The sequence below is a fragment of the Fundulus heteroclitus genome, unplaced genomic scaffold, assembly GCF_011125445.2.
Source record: "Fundulus heteroclitus isolate FHET01 unplaced genomic scaffold, MU-UCD_Fhet_4.1 scaffold_85, whole genome shotgun sequence".
NCBI classification, from domain to species: domain Eukaryota; kingdom Metazoa; phylum Chordata; class Actinopteri; order Cyprinodontiformes; family Fundulidae; genus Fundulus; species Fundulus heteroclitus.
In genome coordinates, this window is record NW_023397307.1 from 444,131 (window position 1) to 468,902 (window position 24,772).

General features: G+C 40.4%; 1 protein-coding gene across 1 annotated transcript; it reads right to left on the bottom strand.

Annotated features, from left to right (window-relative positions):
* Positions 1-18,396: 18,396 nt before the first annotated feature.
* On the bottom strand, positions 18,397-20,946 carry LOC118562290 (tripartite motif-containing protein 16-like). The gene is made up of 2 exons (XM_036134571.1): positions 20,211-20,946; positions 18,397-20,129 (listed from the first exon to the last, which is right to left on the bottom strand). Exons 1-2 carry the CDS (start codon positions 20,704-20,706, stop codon positions 19,015-19,017), a joined length of 1,611 nt encoding a protein of 536 aa, XP_035990464.1. The 5' UTR covers positions 20,707-20,946; the 3' UTR covers positions 18,397-19,014.
* Between the last annotated feature and the right edge of the window lie 3,826 nt (positions 20,947-24,772).

Here is a 24,772-nt window from a genome sequence, read left to right on the forward strand (position 1 = left end):
TTGGTTGTGTCTGTATTTATGAAGATAAGGCTGCACCACATTGCCAAAGTCACCACTCATGAGCTCCAGAAGGGGAACACAAGAAAAAAGCTCAGCAAAACAGTCCTTTTTCAGGGCTTTTAGCTAATATTACAGATATACATATATATATATATATATATAGAGATAGAGATAGGAGAAGATGTAGAGAGAGAGAGAGTAGAGAGATGAGAGAGATAGAGAGAGATAGATAGAACACAGAGAATGAGTAGAGAGAGAGAGAGAGAGGAGACAGACGAGAGAAGAGACAGACAGACAGAGAGACAGAGACACAACACATATAGAGAGAGGACACACAGGACAGAGACATATAGAGAGACACACAGAGACAGAGAGAGACAGGAGAGAGAGAGAGAAAACACAGAGAGAGAGAGAACAGAGATAGAGAGAGAGAGAGAGAGAATAGATAGAGAGAGAGAGAGAGAGAGACATAGACACAACAGATAGAGAGAGATAGATAGAGAGAGAGATAGACAGATAGATAGGGAGATATAGATATAGATAGAGACATATACACACAGAGATAGAGATATAGATAGCGATAGAGATAGAGAACAGACAGAGAGAGAGAGACAGACATACATAAGACAAGACACACACAGAGATAGAAGAGACACACAGGACCAGACTATAGACACAAGATACAGAGAGAACAGAGAGATAGATAGAAGACACACATATACAGAGAGAGACAGAGATATATAGATAGATATATATAGATATTAGATATATATATATATATATATATATATATATATATATATGTATATATATGTATATGTGTGTATATATATATATATATATGTATATATATGTATATGTGTGTATATATATATGTATATGTATATGTGTGTATATATATATATATGTGTGTGTATATGTATATATGTATGTATGTATATATATATATGTATGTATATATATATATATATATATATATATATATATATAGATCTGATATATAGGTATAGGTGTGGTATATATATCTAGATAGGTATATAATGTAGAGGTGGGATAGAGAGAGGGATATGGAGATGTGGGGAGAGAGAGGAGAGGGGGGGGAGAGGGAGAGAGGTAGGGAGGTAGAGATAGAGGAGGGATGGAGAGAGAGAGAAGAGAGAGGAGAGAGAGGGGGGGAGAGGAGAGAGAGAGACAGAGAGAGAGAGAGAGAGAGAGAGAGGACACACAGGAGATGAGAGAGAGAGAGAGAGAGAGAGAGACAGACAGAGAGAGAGAGACAGACAGACAGAGAGGACAGGAGACACACACAGAAGAGAGGAGATACACACAGAGAACAGAGACAGAGAGAGAGGACACACAGGGAGACACAGAGAGACAGAGAGAGAGAGAGAGAGACACACAGAGACAGAGAGATACAGAAGAGGAGAGGATAGAGAGATAGAGGAGAGAGAGAAGAGAGAGAGAGATAGTAGCAGTAGAGAGAGAGAGAGTGATAGAGTAGAGAACAGAGACAACATCGATAGATATATAGATATAAGAGATAGATAGATATATATACTATATATATTATATAGATATATATATATATATATTATATAGATCTATATATATATATATATATATATATATATATATATATAATATACATATACATATATGTCTGTGTGTTTTTGTGTACTACTGTGTTTTGTATATAGTCAAAAAAAAATTATTAAACTTTGAGTGGCTGTTATTTGCAACATACATAAATCCTGTCAGAATATTACATTACTTTTAACCATACTAAGAATGTTTAAATGCACTGAACCATTTGGTATAATAGCTATAGTTTTAAAGTTTTCAGAAAAAAAACAATGTGAAAATTAGTTCAATATTCAGCGAGTTATAGTTGACTAAAATTGATTCTGTGCCTGGTTAACACATTACACTGAGCAGAGCAGTCGACCGCCCCAAGATGGCGCCCCTAAATCTCGTCAGCGCCCATAGGCGAGAGCGGTCGATGCGGGGTCTACTCTTTATATATGTCTATGGCTCCACCAGCTTCAAGGTGTGTCTGAGAGCAGGAAGAACAGGGAGGGTTATCAGGTTTTACAGCCTGCAGAATAAGGAGCAGGTCGCCTTTATAAAGCTTGCATACGCACAAAATGGGCCTGAAACGTGTGAATCCCCCTTTCCATGCAAAATTCAGATCTATAACCAAAAAAAAGCTTTACAGGAAAATGTGTGATCCTCACGGCACCTCTGACCCAGGTTTATAGATTGGATTGAAATGTGCTCATCATAAGTCAGAGGTATATTTACTGTTTCTGGTTATACCTGCACATTTTATTAATTACAGACTTAAATGTTATTCTTTATATATACAATGTTTCTTACCAGCAGTTTGGTTTAAGTATAGTCACGTTTATTTGGTTCAGCATATGAAGTGCCTGTAAATGACCAGCAGGGAGAGCCTAGCGCCATTATGCCTTAGTAAAGAGCAGCGGAACTTCCTCTTCATTTATTCAATTATTCCCCTTTTCAGGGCTTTTACATTTGGAGGCACCGCTGGGATGGTGACTGGGAGGCTGGGACCCTACATCAGAGGAGAACACCCCACATCAAATGCTGATTTAAACCAGCATTAGGCTGGTTTAAATCTCATCTGTCGGACAGATTCCAGTTTGTTCATGTTGATAATAAATCTTCTTCAAACTCTAGGGTCACTTGTGGAGTACCACAGGGTTCAGTCCTTGGACCAATTGTCTTTATTATATATATGTTTCCGATTGGCAAAATTTTCAGACAGCATGGGATTAATTTCCACTGTTATGCTGATGACACTCAGCTATATTTATCCATAAATCCTGATGAATCCCATCAATTACTTTGACTGCAGTCATGTCTTGATGACGTCAAAAGCTGGATGACTTAAATCTCCAGAAGTTGTAATCTTTGGATCAGATTCCTTAAAAAAATAAACTTCTTAATCAATCATTTAATCTGGATGGCATTAACTTGGCCTCTGGTAATAAAGTAAAAAATCTTGGTGTTATTTTTGACCAAGACATGTCATTTAAATCACATATTAAACAGGTTTCCAGAGTTTCCTTTTTTCACCTCAGGAATATCGCCAAAATTAGAAACATTCTGTCAAGGAGTGATGCTAAAAAACTAGTCCATGCATTTGTTACTTCAAGGCTGGACTATTGTAATTCTTTACTATCAGGAAGACCACAAAATGCAGTTCAAAGTCTTCAGCTGATCCAAAATGTTGCAGCAAGAGTTCTGATGAAAATCAACAAGTGGGATCATATTTCTCCTATTTTAGCTTCCTTTAATTGGCTTTCTGTTAATAATCAAGCTCCATCATATAATAATAATAAATAATTGAACTTTATTGATCTCACTATGGAGAAATTCACTTCTGCATCTTAACCCATCCCCTTGGGGAGCAGTGGGCTTCCACTGTGCGGCGCCTGGGGAGCAATTGGGGGTTAAGGGTCTTGCTCAGGGACCCAGAATGCCAGCTTGTGGGAGTTAAACTCAGAACCTCTGGGACTGAAGCCCTAATAGCAGCCTGTGATGGTGGTTTGACAGGCTTTTAGACAGAGGAGTCCTTATTCTAGAAGAAATCTAATCTGTTACTGTGACTCAGCAGCTTTTAGAAAGAGTTTTAGCTTTTATCGCTTAAATCCATCAGTTTCGTCATTCCAGAGTCTCTCCTCCTATAGACGAGGAGTTGACTGACAGCTAATATTTACTGGCAAAAACAAATTAACCACGACCACAGCTGCCATCCAGGGTTTGTGTGGAGTACTGTCAATATTTATTAAACAACTGCATTGATAAACTGACAAGCAAAACAAAACATCTTGAATGTGAATTGATGACAATAATAATAATAATAATAATAATAATAATAATAATAATAATAATAATAATAATAATAATAATAATAATAATAATAATAATGCGAGCGAAGCAAACCAAAAAATCTTTTGGGTCAATATGCAAGGAAAGTGAATTGCACCCCTATTTAACATGTTTAATGAGCATGCTGATTAAAGAAGCAACCAGTACATCTACATCTATATCAGCACTGTAGGCTTAAGAGTTATTTTTTTGAGGCACATCATTATCTTCTTAACATTTAGGAGGTATTTACCAAACAAAGAACTACCCCAAGAGGTATAGGCAACCACAGGTCATGAAACTTAAGGTTGTGCATAAAATGTAAAAATACTTAATTAATTAATTAATTAATTCTAAGAAAAGTTAATAATATTTAAGAAATTAATAATTCAAATTTATACATGGTCCAATTCTAACTTTACTTCAAGGGGAAGTAACCAAACCTCAACTAGGATATAACTATGCCCTCTATTGAGCCATCAAAGGAACTAGGTTCAAAGAGTACATGGACAGGTGGTTTTAATTTTATAGAATACAAATATTTTAGTATTATGATTTTGTAAAACATATAACGCGGATTATACAATTTCCATAATTTTGATTTATAACTATTTTGGATGATAAGGAAAAACAGATAATACCAAATTTAATCTGTCAATATTTCAAAGACAAAGAACAATGTTTAAATATACAATTATTACATATTGTTCAATAAACGATATGCTTTTTTAATTAAGAGTAATTTTCATTTGAAGGTCCTTTTATGGGGGCAGCCATCTTGGTGAAGAACAGTACTGCCTCCTCCTAGTTTGTGACGTCACTGTGTCGTATAGGGCTTGGGCGTCGTGACGTAATCACTTTGCATGGCCGCCATATTGATTGCCTCCTCCACCTCTTTTCAGACTACTACCGCGTACTGGACTCCCTCGCAGCCGTGTTTATTTTTAAGATTAATTTCACCTTAACTTGATTTCAATCATGGTAAACCGTTGCTGTATTGTGGGCTGTAACAGCGCAACACATGATCGTCGTGGGAAAAAGATAGGAAATGGGATAACTGTCCACCGCTTTCCTGCCTGGAGGCGCAACCACGGAGACCAAGTGTCAGCGATAACAAAGAGTCGTCGGCTCGCTTGGATCGCGGCTGTAAGACGACCGAACATAACTTTCCACCGTATCCCGATGTCGATGAGAGTGTGTTCCCTGCATTTTCATTCTGGTAAGTTAAACATGCACGGTTTTATTTTATAGCCTACGTTGTTTCTTTCCTTCAACCGCGACACCACATGCATGCATGAATGCGCGCCCAGCATTTCATCCTCTTCGGTAGAACACACTGCCAGTTCCTACAAGGGCAGGGGCATCCCTCTCCATTTTCAAAAAACTCCTGAAGACCCAGCTCTTTAGAGAACAACATCTCTCATAGCACCACTTACAAGTTTTGCTGGTCCTAGCACTTACCAGCCGTCTTGTAATGTAATGTAATCATAGGATCTTTGATAACATTATGGTTCTATATGTGTTCAACACTTCTGCTATGGATAACAATTTTAAATTTTGTTACCAGGAAAACCAGCAAATGAAATGTACAACTCGCATCCGGATTGGGCACCATCACTACACTTGGGCCACACTGAGATAAAGGCCACAAAGACTGCACGCTATGAGAGACAGGAAAACAGAAAACGGCAAAGGACTGACAGTACACCTGCGATGGATGAGACAGTTATTGATTCAATTCAATTCAATTCAATTTTATTTATATAGCGCCAAATCATGAAACATGTCATCTCAAGGCACTTTACAAAGTCAAGTTCAATCATATTATACAGATTGGGTCAGATTATACAGATTGGTCAAAAATGTCCTATATAAGGAAACCAGTTGATTGCATCAAAGTCCCGACAAGCAGCATTCACTCCTGGGGAACCGTAGAGCCACAGGAAGATGATGACCTTGTTCCACCAGGTAAGCCTTACAGAGCCAGCAGAAACAACACCTTATATTGCTTTTGTTGCTGTTTCAGCTGCACGATGCACATTTAGCTAAAATATTTCCTTATTTGATCCACAGTGGAGACACCAGCACCAGCAGAGGATGGAGCTGAGCAGACGCCGCTGACAGAATGTGACTTCTGTCAGCGCCGGCGTGCTGAAATCAACCGGCTGCTGGAGGAGAACAGGACCCTGAAATGTGAGCTTGGCCAGAGAAAAATGGATGAACATTTCCTGAAGGATGACGACGTCAAAGTGAAATACTACACTGGACTTCCACACCTTGAAGTTGTCATGGGTGTTCTAGCCTGTGTTAGACCGTACATGACACAGAGTAGTAAAGTATTGTCACCTTTTCAGATGCTTTTCCTGACCCTAATGCGCCTTAGATTAAACTTACCTATACAACACATTGCCCACCTCTTTTTTGTAGACAGAAAAACTGTTTCCAAAACGTTCAGCGACACCATAAATGTTCTGCATGCACGCATCAGCCCTTTGATTAACTGGCCAGGGCGAGACGCGCTGCATGCAACCATGCCCCATCAGTTTGTGGAGGCCTTTGGGAAGCGTGTTGCTGTTATTCTGGACTGTTTTGAAATATTTATACAGAGACCATCAAATCTTAAAGCTCAAGCTCAGTCATCTTCCCACTACAAACACAACACAACTATGAAGTTCCTCATTGGTATTACACCACAGGGCTCAATTTCTTTCATTTCCAAGGAATGGGGGGGGGAGGGGGGGGGCGTCACTGATAAGCACGTAACTGATAACTGTGGGATTCTGGACAAACTGTTACCTGGGGATTTGGTGTTGGCTGACCGCGGCTTTGACATACAGGACAGTGTGGGACTTGTGTGCCAAAGTAAAGATCCCAGCTTTCACAAAAGGACGCTGTCAGCTGGATGCAAGAGACGTGGAGAGCACAAGAAAAATTGCCCACCTCCGAATTCATGTGGAAAGGGTGATCGGAACCGTCCGCAACAAGTACACCATTTTGTCAGCTAAAGCACCTTTTCACATGGTGTTGCCATGCAAGGATGAAGACATGACATTTCTTGATAAGATTGTGTCTGTATGTTGTGTTCTGACAAACATGAGCCCTAGTGTTGTGCTGAAATAAATGTGCATCTGGTTTCTCCTTTAATGATAAAGGATTGGTATTGGTTACCTTTAAAATTGGTTTCAACAACTTCATTCTGCTGTTTCTGCTGTACTGTATTAAAACAAAGAATGTTGATCAATATTGAATTGACAATTTATTTGTACTGACAATATACTCTAAGCTAACATCTAACAAGTGGTTTTCAGCCATAGGTGTCTGTTGCATCCATACCCAAAAGCAAGAGGTGTCAGACAATCAGATGTTTTTCAGTGTTTATTTGCAAGTAGTGCAACTTGAGAACACAGTGCACTGCAGAACGGTGCAGTGCAGTTGGAATGCTTGAAGGTAAAGGGTTAAAAAAAATGGACGCATAGAAAATGTAGTGCAATTTCTTATAACAATAACAAATACTATGTTTTTATAAAAAAAATTCAATACTATTAATAAATAGGTATCTATAAAACAACAATGGACACAGAAAATGGAGGTTGTGCAAATTAAATAAACAATAACAGATACAAATAAATGGAGGTAGTGCAAATTATAAATATAGTAAACAATAACAGATACAAATTAAAATGGTAGTGCAATTTCTTATAACAATAACAAATACTATGTTTTTATAAAAAATGTTCAATACTATTAATAAATAGGTATCTTTAAAACAACAATGGACACAAAATGGAGGTTGTGCAAATTAAATAAACAATAGAAAATACAAATAAATGGAGGTAGTGCAAATTATAAATATAGTAAACAATACCAGATACAAATAAAAATGGTAGTGCAATTTCTTATATAATAATAATAATAATAAAAAAAATTATAATAATAATAATAATAATGAATATACATTTCTTAAAATGTATAAATAAAGGTATCTATACAATATATAGCAATATACAATAATATAACAATATGTTATAATATACAATCTGATATTATAATATATAACAATGTTTAATAATACAGAATATATGTCTTTGGACAGCTACTACAGACATGCATCACAAAACCAGGAGTTACCTGCTGCAGTGGTTGCATCAAGTCCAACACAGGAAAGGTGGAACCACTGTGTTGCACAGATCTCGTTGTCACACGCAACCATGTCATCCAGTTCCTCAGACCCTTGGCACACGCACCACGTATTCTCTTTATGTTCTGTGGTCCTCTTCCTCGCTCTCTTTTGCCCTCTTACTTTTGGGACTTTTACAGCGTTAGGAGATTTGACAGCCATAACTCTTGAGGTCTGCAGTGCGGAGGCATCTTGTGTGTAGTGGCGGCAAATGAGCTCAGGGAGGGAAACCTTCAGGAAAAATTCCTGTGCCTTCTGTAGACATGACTCCCAGAACCTGACATCTGGCATGACTCGGACAACAACAAGATCTTTCTGTGTCCACACCACAAAGTCACAGTATTTGGACTTACTCACAAAGATCTGTGTCTGCACCTGTGTGTAGTATCTGTGGCCTTGTTTAAGTTGATATGTGTTGTCCACAAGTTGGAGACAGAAGTCCCTGTCACCAACACAAGCCTCCTGGACAGTGTTGTTCTTGTGCTTTGCCAGACACTTTATTTCCAGGCAGCCTTTCCCACAGCAGATACAGTGAAGTGATCCATCAGGTGAAGCGCCTACTTGAGGAAACTCAGGGTTGACGCAGAAACCAGACAGCTCAATTTTCAGGTCAGTGTGGTGTGGTGCTTGCTTGGCCTGAAACACACTCCTTGCAGTCTCCTCATGCTCAATTCCCCATCTTGTGTCTTGTGTGGTCAACAGTACTGTTGGGTAGCACACTTTTCGCACCGTGGACACAGCCGGCTTCTCAACGTTGCAAACACCAACTGCATGCATTGCTGAGGCGGTTACTCTCCCTGCCCGTACTCCATACCAGGCAGATGACTTATGTTGCTGCTTTGTGTGGCTGCTGATGATGTTGGCTTGTTCCTTTCACACAGCTGCGATGTCTTTCACTGTCTCACAGTGCTGGAGAAGGACAGCTAGTGGAGCATTATCAAGCTGTGGGTCACGCAGACGGTCTTGCAGGGGTTTTGGCATCACAGCTGGCTGGACAGGATCAGCATAGTCGTGAAAGTAGGTCTCCATTGTGGACATACAAACTGCCCTATGCTTATGAAGAACAGGGAGCAGTGAAGACAAGTCGTCCAACGTGGCTTGGGGCGTGCGTCTGCTGGCCCGTGTCCGTAGGCCAGGCATGGGACTGTTGTCATTGATGACTCTGTCCAGAGCAATCCTCTGCGCCTTTGCTGAAGTAAAGTCCATCTTGTGGGCGACTTCTCCGTGGACTTTGTTAATTCCTGCTGGTATTTTCCAGTAAGCTGGCACATCTGTCACTGTCTTTTTTCCACGGATGCGGACTGCTGCCTCAATCTTAAACAATAGAGCCCCAACATGTGTACATGCCTCTGCAATGCCAGCCATGCATGTACAGTGTGCACAGCAAACCTGGCCATCGTTGGCAATGATGACCCATGGCTTCAGGGGAGTCTCATTAATGCGCTGAGAGTGCAAGACCTGAGGAGAAATAAATGGACATACATTATGCAGGTAAGGACACCATTTCATTATGTTTCATTCCATGCAGGAAACCAAACATTAACCTCAATAATGTGTATACATGACTTGGAGCGTAGGAAGGTTTTAAAATGTGTGTGTGTGTGTGTGCGGGTGGGGGGGGATAAGATAGATAAGGTATTATAGCCAAATGGCGAGCGGAGCGAACCAAAAAATCTTTTGGGTCCATAGGCAAGGAAAAGTGAAATGCACCCTGATTTAACATGTTTAATGAGCATGCTGATTAAAGAAGCATGAGTCAAGAGGTCATTAAGTGGACAGACTCATAAAAGTTGGATACCGAGAAGATGCCCACACATGTTACTTATTCCCAGTAAACAGTACATAGTCACACAAGATGTAAACAATTTACACATACAAAGAGTACTAAAGCTTAACCCATATTAAACAAAATAATAAAAAATCAATTTGAACATTAAAACGATAATTAAATAACCAGTAGACTACAAGTAATTAAAAATTTAATTAAGAGAAAAATTAATTAATAGTAAGAATTAAATTCAATGACAGTAACACTATCAATTAATTATGTATAGCCAAATACTTCTTGTTGATATTGATAGCTTTCTTATTGTAGTATTTATTAAAATAATGGAAAAAGTTAAAATTTAATTTTATCTCAAAAGTTGCCCCCCCTATTCCTACGCCACTGCATGAGACAAAATGACATTTATACGACAGTAAAGTATAACATCTGAAAATTAATTTCAACATTCATCTTTCTGTTGCTATCCCTCTGCTGACAGCAAAAATGCGTACTACAAAACTGCTGCATTAACTAAGCGAGTTGTGAAGCTAAGTCTGACGTGATTTTGCTTACAGATTGCCGTGAAATCCAGGGACGTGCAGAGGGGGGGGGGCGGAGGGGGCTTGAGCACCTGCCCCTTTGCTCCTTGGTGCCCAAAGTGCCCTTTTGTCAGTTTTTTTTTATGTGTGCGTGTTTGTTGGTGTGTGTGTGTGCATGGTGCATGTCCAAAAGAATAATAATAATAATAAAAATACATGATCCACATAACGTACCCTCACTCTGCCCTACTTTTTCTCTCGCAGCTCCCAGCTCCGCTGCCTCACGCTGGCCAGTCTGTCCTGCCCTCAGTGGTCCTGCCCCTTTAAATCTGCAGCACACTTGACTGTGCTCTGTGCTGCTTAACTCCACTGTCATTGGTTATACTGCTTTAAATCCCGCCTTCCCTCTTTCTGATTGGCTGTTTTCTAGTCTGTCCATGTGCGTGCTTGCTTGGAGCGGAGATTTCAGTTTTACAGTTATCATACAGGAATACTGTGGTTACCACAATTAATCCTAGGCTACGGAACTAGTCCCAGTTAAGAAACTAATTATCTGCAGTAAAATAGGTGAAAGCTGCTGAGTGCAGTTCTGTAAAGAAGCAGGCGAGAGAGTTTTGATTTATGGAACTTGAGAAATGTAAGTAACCAACGTTAGCATCTCAAAATAGCATCTAATTCTGAAGTATAATGCATTTATCAACAGAAACCTAATCTGTTTTATAAAACTAAATATTTTGTGCCAGGCTGGAGTTCTGAAGCTGGCTGAAAAGATGGAAAAGCAAAGACTGTAGACTATTAAAAATTCTGATTCTTAGCCACAGCTGCCTGAAAAAGAAAAGGTGAGGGTTTCCCTTTTACCAATATTTTGTTGCTATTATTGTTTAATTTTTTTGTTGACCCTCTGATGCAGTTCAGGTATAAATAGCAGGTGATATTTCTTTTATATGATATACAACACAACAACACTATATGCTGCCTAAACAACTGCTATATTTTGTTTAGACTTTTACTTATTTATAATAGCGTAATTAGGATTTCACAAAATGATAGTGCTATTTATTTCACTATTTCTACTTCTAGAATTAGAATTACGACAAATACAACCGAGGAACACTATTTACATTGCTTTTATTGTACAAAGATTTCCACACTGTCTATTAGTAAATTAGTGCAAACCAGGGGCGGAGCTAGACATTCTCATCATCAGGGACTTAATCCATAAAATATTACTTCATTACGAGGGTAATTTGGTACACCAAAAAAGTAAAAAGTATTTAATCTGTTGATATGGTCGTAAAATTAATTTAATATAGGCCTTAACATATCTTAAAGTTTTATCTGCTGTTCTTTATTAGTCTTACTAGTATATACCAATAGTATATTGAGTGATGAAATGGACAACCACTCATGAAACAATTCAGTTTTGGTGTCACCAATCTTACTCAAAGTACAGTATTGGGTCCTCCATGCTCCTTATGTATTAAGATTTAGTGCACATTTAAACATCGACAACTCACTATTGTTAGGGAAATAATTTAATTGTCTGAGAAGATGTAGGTAAGGAGAAGCTGTTATCTACTCTTCAGATATATGATGTAAGAAATGTGTTTGGAATGTTGCAGATGGTAAAAATTGATAGGTCTCTGTTGCTGGTAAGTTCAAATGCAAACTTTTTCAAAGTGGGAAAAAAGTCTCAATTCAACGTTCATGAGATCGGGCGCTGCTTTATAATTTATAATAATAATAGAACTTTATTGATCTCACAATGGAGAAATTCACTTCTGCATCTTTACCCATCCCCTTGGTGAGCAGTGGGCTGCCACTGTGCGGCGCCAGGGGAGCAATCGGGGTTAAGTGTCTTGCTCAGGGACCCAGAATGGTAGTCTGTGGGAGTTGAACTCAGAATCTCTGGGACCTAAGATCAATGCTCTAACCACTAGGCCACCAGATTAACAAAAACATCTAGTGTGTGTCGTGCTTATAAAATTTGCATAAATGTAGTAAGAAATACTGCTTTTCTCTTTAGACAGAAGAAACGCGCCCTGACGCTCAAGTCAAGCATAAAGAAATAGGAGCATGCATACTGCGTAGGACCAATGATGTCAGAGCAATGAAGTGTCCCTAGGGTTAAAGTTCAAATCAAAGTTCAAATCAAACCTACGCCCTTGATTCCATGTTACATTCTTTATAGTATGGGTTGGTACATTTCAGCCGGATGTATAGCAAGGTATGTTTCTGTATCGTGTTTTAAATCCGTGCCCCATGTGCCCTCTTTTAACTTTGAGCACCTGCCCCTCCAACGGTCTCTGCACGTCCCTGGTGAAATCATGCTCTCACAACAACCATGCTGTTATCTTAAAAAGGACATCACGCAAAGGTTGCATTCAAGTAAGCAAAAAGATGCTTTGAAATGCGTCCTGTTTCAGGAAAGGCAAGGTTGTAGCAACAGGACAACAGTACAGAGACTGATGCGTCCGATGGAAGGGCTAACGTTAATGTTATGAGCAGTGGCGGCTGGTGCTAAAAAAACTGAGGGGGGCGCACACAAGCAAACAAATGAAAAACAAACAAAACAAATCTTAAAAAATAGCACTATTTGAACATGAATTTTGCCCTCCTTTCCTTCTGCCCAGCAAATTTCTCAATTATATTCTTAATTGTTAAAGTCAGTCATCTCTGTGACTAGTCTTTTCTCCATTGACAACATGGCCAATGCATTCAGCCTATCCTGAGTAATTGAGTTTCTCAGAAAAGTCTTGATTCTTTTCAGAGTTGAAAAGCATCTTTCAGCTTCTGCTGTGGTCATGGGTGTGGTGAGGAGGATCTTCAAGAGCGTGACAGTTTCTGAAAAGACTTCTTCTAGATTGTTTTCCTGATTTTAATAACATTTGCTGCCATTTTTTAAGGCTGTGTTATGAAATGTGTTACAGCATTTTTGTGGGACAAGATTATACAAAATTCAGTAACCAAATGTTTTATTCCCCATTACCCATAAACTTCAGTATAACTTAAATAATAAAATATCTTGCTGACAAACATTATATCAACATACCTACACAGCATAGACACAACTAAAGGTATTTCTAACTACAACGCACATCTTCCTAATATATTAAATAACATTACTATAAACCAGTGTAACTGATTTTCCACAACAACTCACCTCTGCAGCAATCCTTTCATGGTCTTCTACACTGAGTGTCCAACGCTTCTTCACTGGCTGACTACTACCTACACTGCTTTGTCCAACCATGGAGTGGAGAGATCACTTGCCTGCTGCTGAATTTGTAAATTAAGACGATCCGGTCCAAGCTCCTTTGTCCTGTTTTTTTCTTCAAGTGAACGCTTTGTAAAAGCATTTTTTGTAAAGACAAAACAGAATTTTCTCTCATTTTGAAACTACTCCACTTTGCAAGCATAACCGTGAATCAACCTAACGAACTGCAGCTGCGCTGAGTCGAATCGGGGATTGTCCAATCACACAATGTTTTTAAAAAAATTAGCCAGTACTGACTGTACCAGTAATGACACAACAGAATGGGTGTGTCCGGGACACAGAGCTATGCGCCCTGTGCAAAAACCCTAGATAACCAATTAAAAGTCAGCCTCAGATCACGTGCTTGCCCAAGTTGCTGCGCCTACATTCATTCTCATTAGACCGGCGCCCTGCACATAGGAAAGGAAGTGTGCACAATGTGAGCAATTAAATAGAATTATGTATTTACTATTTTAATAAATTCTAACATGTCTATTGGACACACAGTATGAATAAATACATTTTTAAGTACTTTGCAGTTCAGAAATCATTTATTATCTAAACGATTTAAAGGGGGCGGCGCCCAAGCGCCCCCTACTGGCCAGCCGCCACTGGTTATGAGAGTTAAAATGTGTGATCTTTTACGGGAAAATACTAAAACGACAGCGAGAAAAGGCTGAGAAACATGGAGGGTTTAGGGAGGGTTGGCAGTTAACGTTACTAACGGTTAGCAGCTACTAAACTAGCAGGTACCAGAGCCTGTCTGAGCACAGCTTACCTTTGTACGAATGACTGTGTTCCCACAGTTTGCTGGCTTTAAGATCCGCAGCTCTTGAACCCATCCGTTCGTGAACTGCACATGAGACTCCAAGGACTTGTAGCTTCGGAACTGTTCTGTGGTATAGGCGCTCACACCACAAACAAGGTAGGCAAAGACGTCTGATATACAAAACGGCGGCAGCAAGTCGTCGTGGGCGCTCCACTCTTTGTTTGGAACTTCATATGGATCCAAATTATTTATTACGCTGATTTTGTCTACATACAGGTCCCTGGCTTCTCTATTTAATGTGTCCCGGTAAATTCCTGATCCTTTTCGGGATTTTAACATCTTTTTTGATCTATTCTTTAAGAACTTTATGAACTACTGCTACCTATCGTTGCACAGCGTTTTTTTCAGCCTTAAGCCATCAACATGGCCGCCACGTCCCACAATGCAACGCGGATCCCAAGCCCTATTGGCTGTAGAGCAAGTCCCAATGCCCTATCTGTCCTCTTGTAAATAATTACCGTTTTCGTGCCAAAAAAAATGTTTAACCCCTTAAACAAAGATAGACACGGTATTAAGCGTTTAAATTTAAATTACTACTAATTTTACATTTTAGAGACATAAAAAGACAACAAATAAGCATTAAAGTACGGTTTATGGGTTGGGTTCTGCAATGTTATGAGTATAAAACTCATCTTTAGAACCAATCTCTGCTCCAAATGGTGATCTGCACCGCCTAATCTACTTTCAGCAGTTATCATCAGTTATTGCAACCGTAAACTGCAGAAAATACGGTCAGAGCGGCTCCTCCTGAGTTTACTCTGCTCCTGTCAGGAGGAGCTGCAGTGCATTATGAGGCGGAGGGATATTTCAGCGTCACATAGTTAAGACCCGAAACAATCCCAAAAAAACTGCAACCCGCAACTCATTAAATTTACAAGAGACTTTAGAAAAAAGTAAGACCTAAGTCGTATAAAATAAGTGGGCTTCACAACAGTGAGCACTCTTTCCAAGTTCGTCGAATCCCTCCGCCGCTCTCATCGGGTGAACAAATGTTACGGCAAATTCTACATCATAAAAAAAGAAAACCTACCGAAAATCCTCGCTCTCATGTCATCTTGAAGACATTCTTTATCCAAATGTTGGCTACAGACGACGTGTTTTCTCTCTGGCCAGAAGCACGATGGCAAATCCTCTCTCTTCACGGTGGTAATCCAGCAAAACAGCCCAAGGTGGATGATGAATGGGAAAGGTGAAAAAACTAATGTTTTTTCCACTTTTACCCGATGTATTGTTACATCCAACAGCCATGCACGTGAGCATTGTTGCTTTAACAATAGCTCTCGCGTATTTCAATGGTGAAGTCCTCTGGAAATTCAAAATAAATGTTGTTGATTGCAGCTGTGGACAACAGCTCCTACAGCTGCTAATGCGCGGCTAACTGCCGTCGGCTCTCCGCTTATCCACGTCACAGGATGTGATGTCAGGCGGCCATTACTGCCCATATTTGGTCAGTAATGGCCGCCCCCGTGCAATGTGATCCAGACGACAATTTATGTGTGTTTTTCTTATTGATTAACGCTTCAACAATTTCCCTCTGGGATTATTAAAGTATGTCTGATTCTGAGTCTGATTAAATTCCGCTTTTTAGCAGCAGATGAAAAGCACAACTTGTTTCTACAATAAAAACCCAACTTCAGCTTAAGCCTTTTTTTTTTAAGCCTTTTTCCCATTCTGCTTATTCTTGCATCTAAACGTTCGAACAGATGAAAGTGGCACCTTCAGGCCACTGGAAACTGAAACAGGAGCAAAAGATTTTGGAGAAGGTCCACAATTCTTCTCCTGATATCCTGGGTGATTTATTTGAGTCTTATTCATGATTACTACAGAAGGCAGTGGTGTGTGTTTGAGGTTTTGTCTTTAAATGCATCACCAGATGTGTCTCCTTCAACCCCAGATGTTGTGAAATAAGCAGAATTATTGTGTGTTCTTTGCTAAAATGGTTTAAAGGCACCGCGCAATGTGAACTTCTGCTTTAGAAGAAACTAATAAAACTCTTCATTAAACTTTAGGAAAAATAAATAATTTTGTTACCCTTACTGCCCTGAAACAGAAAAAGATTTGTCAGATTTAATATCAGCATGGTACAGACCAACTCCTTGTGTTACCCCAGAAACCTATGCAACCAGAACCTAACCTTGTTCCTGTCCTTGTTCCTCCTACAACCTCGAACCCACCAGTGAAAGACCTGGCAACCTACGCCTTGGACCTGTATCAGTAGAACTCCTGGAAACAATATCAAACCGGAGAAGAACCACAGATCATTCTGTTCAGCCCTCCTACCTGCGCTCGCCTGCCTGTCCACCCTCCAACTACCAACACAGAGAAGGGAACTGGATCTGCACCAACAACCCGGACTATTGAACAGCACCTCTTCCCCGAATTTAGCCCAAGCCACCACCTCAGTGAGTTCTACCATCAAACGTCCTTTTTCATTATTCCAAGATCAAGTTATTCCCCGTCCTCTCCTTCTCTCCCGGCAGAACCACAAGATCTCCGACCGGCAGATATTCTCGTTCATCTCCACTCTTTTCAATAAACACTTTGAATTTTGCCACTGGCTTCAGTTTTTGCGCTCATTCAGAGTCACACGTTCAAAACATGACACAAGGATTTTTTTTATTGTCATACCAGTTCACATTTTCATGTTTGTGGTACAAAGTTAGAACTCAGATCCCGGCTCAAGAAGCCAAATAAATAAATATAAACATGTTAAAAACTTGAGTTCACTGGTTGGGTTGTTGGCCCAGGGCACCAAACAGGCTAGAACCGCCCCTGGATGTGAGGACCCAGAGTGGACTGGGGAAAGTTGGCTGAAGATCTGCAGAGAATCCAACAGGCTCCATTCTCTGGATCTGTGGAGGTGAGTTTCAAACATCTGGTTCCAGTCAACAACAAGGAGCTGATTAGATGTTTCTCCAGGTGTTGATGTGGTTTCAGAGATCCTCCTCTGATGTGGAAGCTCTTCCTCAGACGTCCTGATGTTGTTTCTACTTGATGATGGTAAAAACAACTTCAGTTTTTAGGGCAGCACCTTTTGCTCATTAGTGTTGGACTGTTGGGAGGATCCTGGCAGCGTCTCGCTGGTTCTGCGTCTTCAGAACAAGTCCAATCTCTGAGGAGCGATGCAACACCTTCTCCATCACCTGCTCATCTTTCTGCCTGGAAAACACTCAGCAGAAGCTGCGTTCAAGGGAAATGGGACATTCTGCTGTTTGTGGGTGTTTGAAACGCTTCATCAGAACAAAGTCTGTGTGTCTGTTCTGGTGAGACGATCCAAAGTGGGATTAAATGTGTTTGGTGTTGCAATAAGGAGCAGTTCTGCTGTGTTTTCCACAGGCTGCATGAGTCACAGCAGCAAGACGAGCAACAATCAGTTCATTTCAAGCTGCTGGTGAATCTGACCTCAGATCTGTAGAGCATGTTTATTCACAGCAGGACGCTGACATGAAGGTTTCCTCTCTTCAGCAGAACAAAGCCAGGTTCTGTGGAGAGCCACAGCTTCTGGGTTTGGATATTCAGTCACACTTTACTGCTGCTGTCTGCAAACTGAAGCAAAGAAATGTTTCCACCAGCAAAAAGAGTTCAAGATCAACTGAATTAGAATGAAAAGCAGCCAAATTTAACTTGATCAAATCAAAATCCCTGCAGTTCTGGTCCAAAAACAAATGCAAAGTGTTGAGCTGCTCAGAGTTTCAAAGTGTTTGGGTCAGAAAAATATCTGAAATACAGAAAAGTAAAAAAAATAATAAATAAAAACATGTGAAAGATTATGCTAAAAAATATTTAATGCCAACAGAAAATAAATAAAGTAACTCAGTGGGTAGAAACAATGTCTCACTTTAAGTCTTTATTTATTGAAAATACGTTATCAAAAATATTAGATTTAGGTCATAATTGTATAAATCTGTAACACATCATTCAATAAAACACCATAAATTCACATTATATCTCTCTTTATTACAGATTTTGCTGCTAAACACATCCTGTAAATTTTAAGTTTCAAATAAAACTATATTGTACAGCTGCATTGTCATTTTTTACTGAAATACTAATTAGAGTTGTGGTGATTTTGTTGTTTTGAGGTTATTTACCTGAAAGATGTTTTAAATGAATGATCAAACATAATAAAACATTGAAAATATAACAATTCTCAGATGAGAAATTTACAATATTAAATGACATCTGTTGTCTCATGTGTGTCTGGACTCAACAAAATGGGTCCAAACCAGAACCGGATCATAGAACCGGTTCCACTTTTTAAACCTGGGGAATCATTTGACATTTTATTGCTGAGTTCACAGTTTTTGCTGCTAAAAGCAACAAGGAGGGAAAACAGCAAATATTCTGGTGCTGATCAGCTGGTTTAGAAAACAATGTTGAGAAATGAACAAACCCAACAGAACCAGAACATCAATTCTGAAGAAAAACAAGTGCTGACAATCTCTGACTATTGATTTATGTGCTGTTTAGACATAAAACAACAACAATCAAGAAAATAATCTGCTGGTGATTTAAAAATCAGAATAAACTCACTGAACCTTCAGTGGATTCTGTCTATTTGGGTTTACAGAACTCAGCAGAACCTTCAACATAAACTCCAGCATGTAGCGGCTGAGTGAAGGTGGTCTGGACTCTGTGGAGGAGAGTCATGGTTTCAGAGACGCTGTAGAAGGACAGAATACCTGCTCTGTGATCCAGGTACACTCCTACTCTGGAGGAACCAGGACCTGAGATGGAGGTCCAGATGTTGTTGTGAACAAATTTATAACCTCCTTGGTAACAATCTAATGCCCAAGATTTGTCATTAGCTCCAAATAAACATTCATTCCCTAATCCTGCTCTGCTGATATTCTTGTATGCGACTGCTACATAAACTTTCTCTCTCCTCTCCACCTCCCAGTAACAACGTCCAGTCAGACTCTCTCTACTCAGAACCTGAGGATAAACAGTGAATCTGTCTGGATGACTAGAATAAGACTGAGGTTGATACATCAATGTCACCTTCCTGTTCCCCTCTGATAGTAACAGATAACTGTTTGCTGTGTTTGGATCCAGTGTGATTTCACATGAATATTTCAAGAATCCAGCTCTGCTCTTTGGTTCTGGTTCTGACAGTAAAACATCCACCTCAGTGAGTCTCAGTGAGATGTTTGTCCATGCGTCTCTCAGGATGTCCTGTAGTTGATCTCTGAGCTCTGACACAGCTGCTGTCACATCCTCAAAGTAGCTCAGAGGACGGATCTTGATGCTGGATGAGTGTGTAGACTCACTGAGTGCTGACAGTGAGGGGTAGTTGTGGAGAAACTGGTTGTGATCCTCTGTGTCTGAGAGCTGCTTCAGCTCAGCGTCTTTCCTCTTCAGCTCAGTGATCTCCTGCTCCAGCTTCTCCTGAAGCTCTTTGACTCGACTCCCTTCAGTTTCCTGCTGGGATCTGATCTGCTGCTTCACATCAGAGCTTCTTTTCTGGATGAGACGGATCAGCTGAGTGAAGATCTTCTCACTGTCCTCCACTGTTTTATCAGCAGAGTGCTTGATGGCCTCCAGCTCCTGTTGAAGCAGCTTCACATCTTTCTCTCTGTCCTGGATTCTCTGCTGGATGTTTTCTCGTCTCACCTCCAGCTCTCTCTGCCTCTCAGTCCTTTCTGCTGCAGCTGACACTGTGTCGTGGCCTTTATGTTCATCCACAGGGCAGAGATAACAGATACACTTCTGATCAGTACGACAGAACATCTTCATCACCTCATCATGACGAGAGCAGATGTTCTCCTGGAGGTTCTTGGAGGGCTCCACCAGCTTGTGTTTCTTAAATGCAGCTGAATCATAATGAGGCTGAAGGTGTTTCTCACAGAAAGAGGCCAGACAGACTAAACAGGACTTGATGGCTTTCAGTTTTCTTCCAGAGCAGAAATCACAGGCCACATCTTCAGGTCCAGCATAGCAGAGATCAGCAGGAGCAGCTTGGAGTCCAGTCTTCTTCAGCTGCTCCACTAAAGCTGCTAACATGGTGCTTTTCTTCAGAACGGGCCTCGGTGTGAAGGTCTCCCTGCACTGAGGGCAGCTGTGGATTCCTTTGTGATCCTCTTCATCCCAGAAGTTTTTAATACACTTCATACAGTAGCTGTGTCCACAGGGAATAGTCACCGGATCCTTCAGTAGATCCAGACAGATCGAACAGGACAAGGTTTCTCGGTCCAGCTGGTTCTGCTCCATTTCTCCTCTCGGTCGCAGTGACTGTGTGAGTTTCATTTCCTGAAAACAGCAACAGCTCTGATCTACGAATCACGTGTCAGAGCAGAGACGCTGCAGCCAATCAGCTTTCACCTCCAGCAGATGTTGCTCCACCAGCTTCAAGGTGTGTCTGAGAGCAGGAAGAACAGGGAGGGTTATCAGGTTTTACAGCCTGCAGAATAAGGAGCAGAGGTCGCCTTTATAAAGCTTGCATACGCACAAAATGGGCCTGAAACGTGTGAATCCCCCTTTCCATGCAAAATTCAGATCTATAACCAAAAAAAAAAAAGCTTTACAGGAAAATGTGTGATCCTAAAGGCAGCTCTGACCCAGGTTTATAGATTGGATTGAAATGTGCTCATCATAAGTCAGAGGTATATTTACTGTTTCTGGTTATATCTGCACAATTTATTAATTACAGACTTAAATGTTATTTTTTATATATACAACGTTTCTTACCAGCAGTTTGGTTTAAGTATAGTCACGTTTATTTGGTTCGGCATATGTAGTGCCCGTATATGACCAGCAGGGGGAGCCTAGCGCCATTATGCCTTAGTAAAGAGCAGCGGAACTTCCTCCTCATTTATTCAATTATTCCCCTTTTCAGGGCTTTTACATTTACAGAGCAAGTCCCAAATTAAAATGGTAGTGCAATTTCTTATATAATAATAATAATAATAATGTAGCGATTAGAGGGTGATGTTATGTTGTTATGTGTTTTCCCATGAGGCTTAGCGGCAGAGAAGAGGGAGCGAACCGTGAGCGAAAAGGCTATGTGTTTGAATGAAAAGACCTGTGTGTTCCGCCATTAAAACGTGAATGTACTGACTACCTGACTCTGTGTGTGGTGATTCGGGGGAGCCCTCAACAGAGGTTACAATAATAATAATAATAATAATAATAATAATAATAATAATAATAATGAATATACATTTCTTAAAATGTATAAATAAAGGTATCTATACAATATATAGTAATATACAATAATATAACAATATGTTATAATATACAATCTGATATTATAATATATAACAATGTTTAATAATACAGAATATATGTCTTTGGACAGCTACTACAGACATGCATCACAAAACCAGGAGTTACCTACTGCAGTGGTTGCATCAAGTCCAACACAGGAAAGGTGGAACCACTGCGTCGCACAGATCTCGTTGTCACACGCAACCATGTCATCCAGTTCCTCAGGCCCTTGGCACACGCACCACGTATTCTCTTTATGTTCTGTGGTCCTCTTCCTCGCTCTCTTTTGCCCTCTTACTTTTGGGACTTTTACAGTGTTAGGAGATTTGACAGCCATAACTCTTGAGGTCTGCAGTGCGGAGGCATCTTGTGTGTAGTGGCGGCAAATGAGCTCAGGGAGGGAAACCTTCGGGAAAAATTCCTGTGCCTTCTGTAGACATGACTCCCAGAACCTGACATCTGGCATGACTTGGACAACAACAAGATCTTTCTGTGTCCACACCACAACGTCACAGTATTTGGACTTACTCACAAAGATCTGTGTCTGCACCAGTGTGTAGTATCTGTGGCCTTGTTTAAGTTGATATGTGTTGTCCACAAGTTGGAGACAGAAGTCCCTGTCACCAACACAAGCCTCCTGGACAGTGTTGTTCTTGTGCTTTGCCGGACACTTTATTTCCAGGCAGCCTTTCCCACAGCAGATACAGTGAAGTGATCCATCAGGTGAAGCGCCTACTTGAGGAAACTCAGGGTTGACGCAGAAACCAGACAGCTCAATTTTCAGGTCAGTGTGGTGTGGTGCTTGCTTGGCCTGATACACACTCCTTGCAGTCTCCTCATGCTCAATTCCCCATCTTGTGTCTTGTGTGGTCAACAGTGCTGTTGGGTAGCACACTTTTCGCACCGTGGACACAGCCGGCTTCTCAATGTTGCAAACACCAACTGCATGCATTGCTGAGGCGGTTACTCTCCCTGCCCGTACTCCATACCAGGCAGATGACTTATGTTGCTGCTTTGTGTGGCTGCTGATGATGTTGGCTTGTTCCTTTCACACAGCTGCGATGTCTTTCACTGTCTCACAGTGCTGGAGAAGGACAGCTAGTGGAGCATTATCAAGCTGTGGGTCACGCAGACGGTCTTGCAGGGGTTTTGGCATCACAGCTGGCTGGACAGGATCAGCATAGTCGTGAAAGTAGGTCTCCATTGTGGACATACAAACTGCCCTATGCTTATGAAGAACAGGGAGCAGTGACGACAAGTCGTCCAACGTGGCTTGGGGCGTGCGTCTGCTGGCCCGTGTCCGTAGGCCAGGCATGGGACTGTTGTCATTGATGACTCTGTCCAGAGCAATCCTCTGCGCCTTTGCTGAAGTAAAGTCCATCTTGTGGGCGACTTCTCCGTGGACTGTGTTAATTCCTGCTGGTATTTTCCAGTAAGCTGGCACATCTGTCACTGTCTTTTTTCCACGGATGCGGACTGCTGCCTCAATCTTAAACAATAGAGCCCCAACATGTGTACATGCCTCTGCAATGCCAGCCATGCATGTACAGTGTGCACAGCAAACCTGGCCATCGTTGGCAATGATGACCCATGGCTTCAGGGGAGTCTCATTAATGCGCTGAGAGTGCAAGACCTGAGGAGAAATAAATGGACATACATTATGCAGGTAAGGACACCACTTCATTATGTTTCATTCCATGCAGGAAACCAAACATTAACTTCAACCCCTCAGTAATGTGTATACATGACTTGGGCGTAGGAAGGTTTTAAAATGTGTGTGTGTGTGGGGGGGGGGGGGATAAGATAGATAAGGTATTATAGCCAAATGGCGAGCGGAGCGAACCAAAAAATCTTTTGGGTCCATAGGCAAGGAAAAGTGAAATGCACCCTATTTAACATGTTTAATGAGCATGCTGATTAAAGAAGCATGAGTCAAGAGGTCATTAAGTGGACAGACTCATAAAAGTTGAATACCGAGAAGATGCCCACACATGTTACTTATTCCCAGTAAACAGTACATAGTCACACAAGATGTAAACAATTTACACATACAAAGAGTACTGAAGCTTAACCCATATTAAACAAAATAATAAAAAATAAATCTGAACATTAAAACGATAATTAAATAACCAGTAGACTACAAGTAATTAAAAATTTAATTAAGAGAAAAATTAATTAATAATAAGAATTGAATTCAATGACAGTAACACTATCAATTAATTAGGTAGCCAAATACTTCTTGTTGATATTGATAGCTTTCTTATTGTAGTATTTATTAAAATAATGGAAAAAGTTAAAATTAAATTTTATCTCAAAAGTTGCCCCCCCTATTCCTACGCCACTGCATGAGACAAAATGACATTTATACGACAGTAAAGTATAACATCTGAAAATTAATTTCAACATTCATCTTTCTGTTGCTATCCCTCTGCTGACAGCAAAAATGCGTACTACAAAACTGCTGCATTAACTAAGCGAGTTGTGAAGCTAAGTCTGACGTGATTTTGCTTACAGATTGCCGTGAAATCATGCTCTCACAACAACCATGCTGTTATCTTAAAAAGGACATCACGCAAAGGTTGCATTCAAGTAAGCAAAAGGATGCTTTGAAATGCGTCCTGTTTCAGGAAAGGCAAGGTTGTAGCAACAGAACAACAGTACAGAGACTGATGGGTCCGATGGAAGGGCTAACGTTAATGTTATGAGCAGTGGCGGCTGGTGCTAAAAAAACTGAGGGGGGCGCACACAAGCAAACAAATGAAAAACAAACAAAACAAATCTTAAAAAATAGCACTATTTGAACATGAATTTTGCCCTCCTTTCCTTCTGCCCAGCAAATTTCTCAATTATATTCTTGTTAAAGTCAGTCATCTCTGTGACTAGTCTTTTCTCCATTGACAATGGAGAAAATTTGTGTCCGTGGCTTCAGAACTCCACTCCACCAGGGCCTGCAACGAATTTGCTAACTTCTTTACTGAGAAAATCCTAAAAATTAGAGGATCAGTTTGTACATCCACACCAGCTCCAGAACTCTGTTCAGCTCCTTCAACTGTCCTAGTTAACTGAATCACCACTTTTTTGTTCTATTTTCTTTCTATATTTTATT

What these genes read in the sequence shown, in the direction of transcription:
- LOC118562290 (XM_036134571.1), bottom strand. Translation starts at nt 20,706, where the DNA reads ATGAAACTCACACAGTCACTGCGACCGAGAGGAGAAATGGAGCAGAAC. An exon ending in CCAGGAGAACATCTGCTCTC is followed by an intron (nt 20,130 to 20,210) that starts GTCATGATGAGG and finishes ATGAACATAAAG; the next exon opens with GCCACGACACAGTGTCAGCT.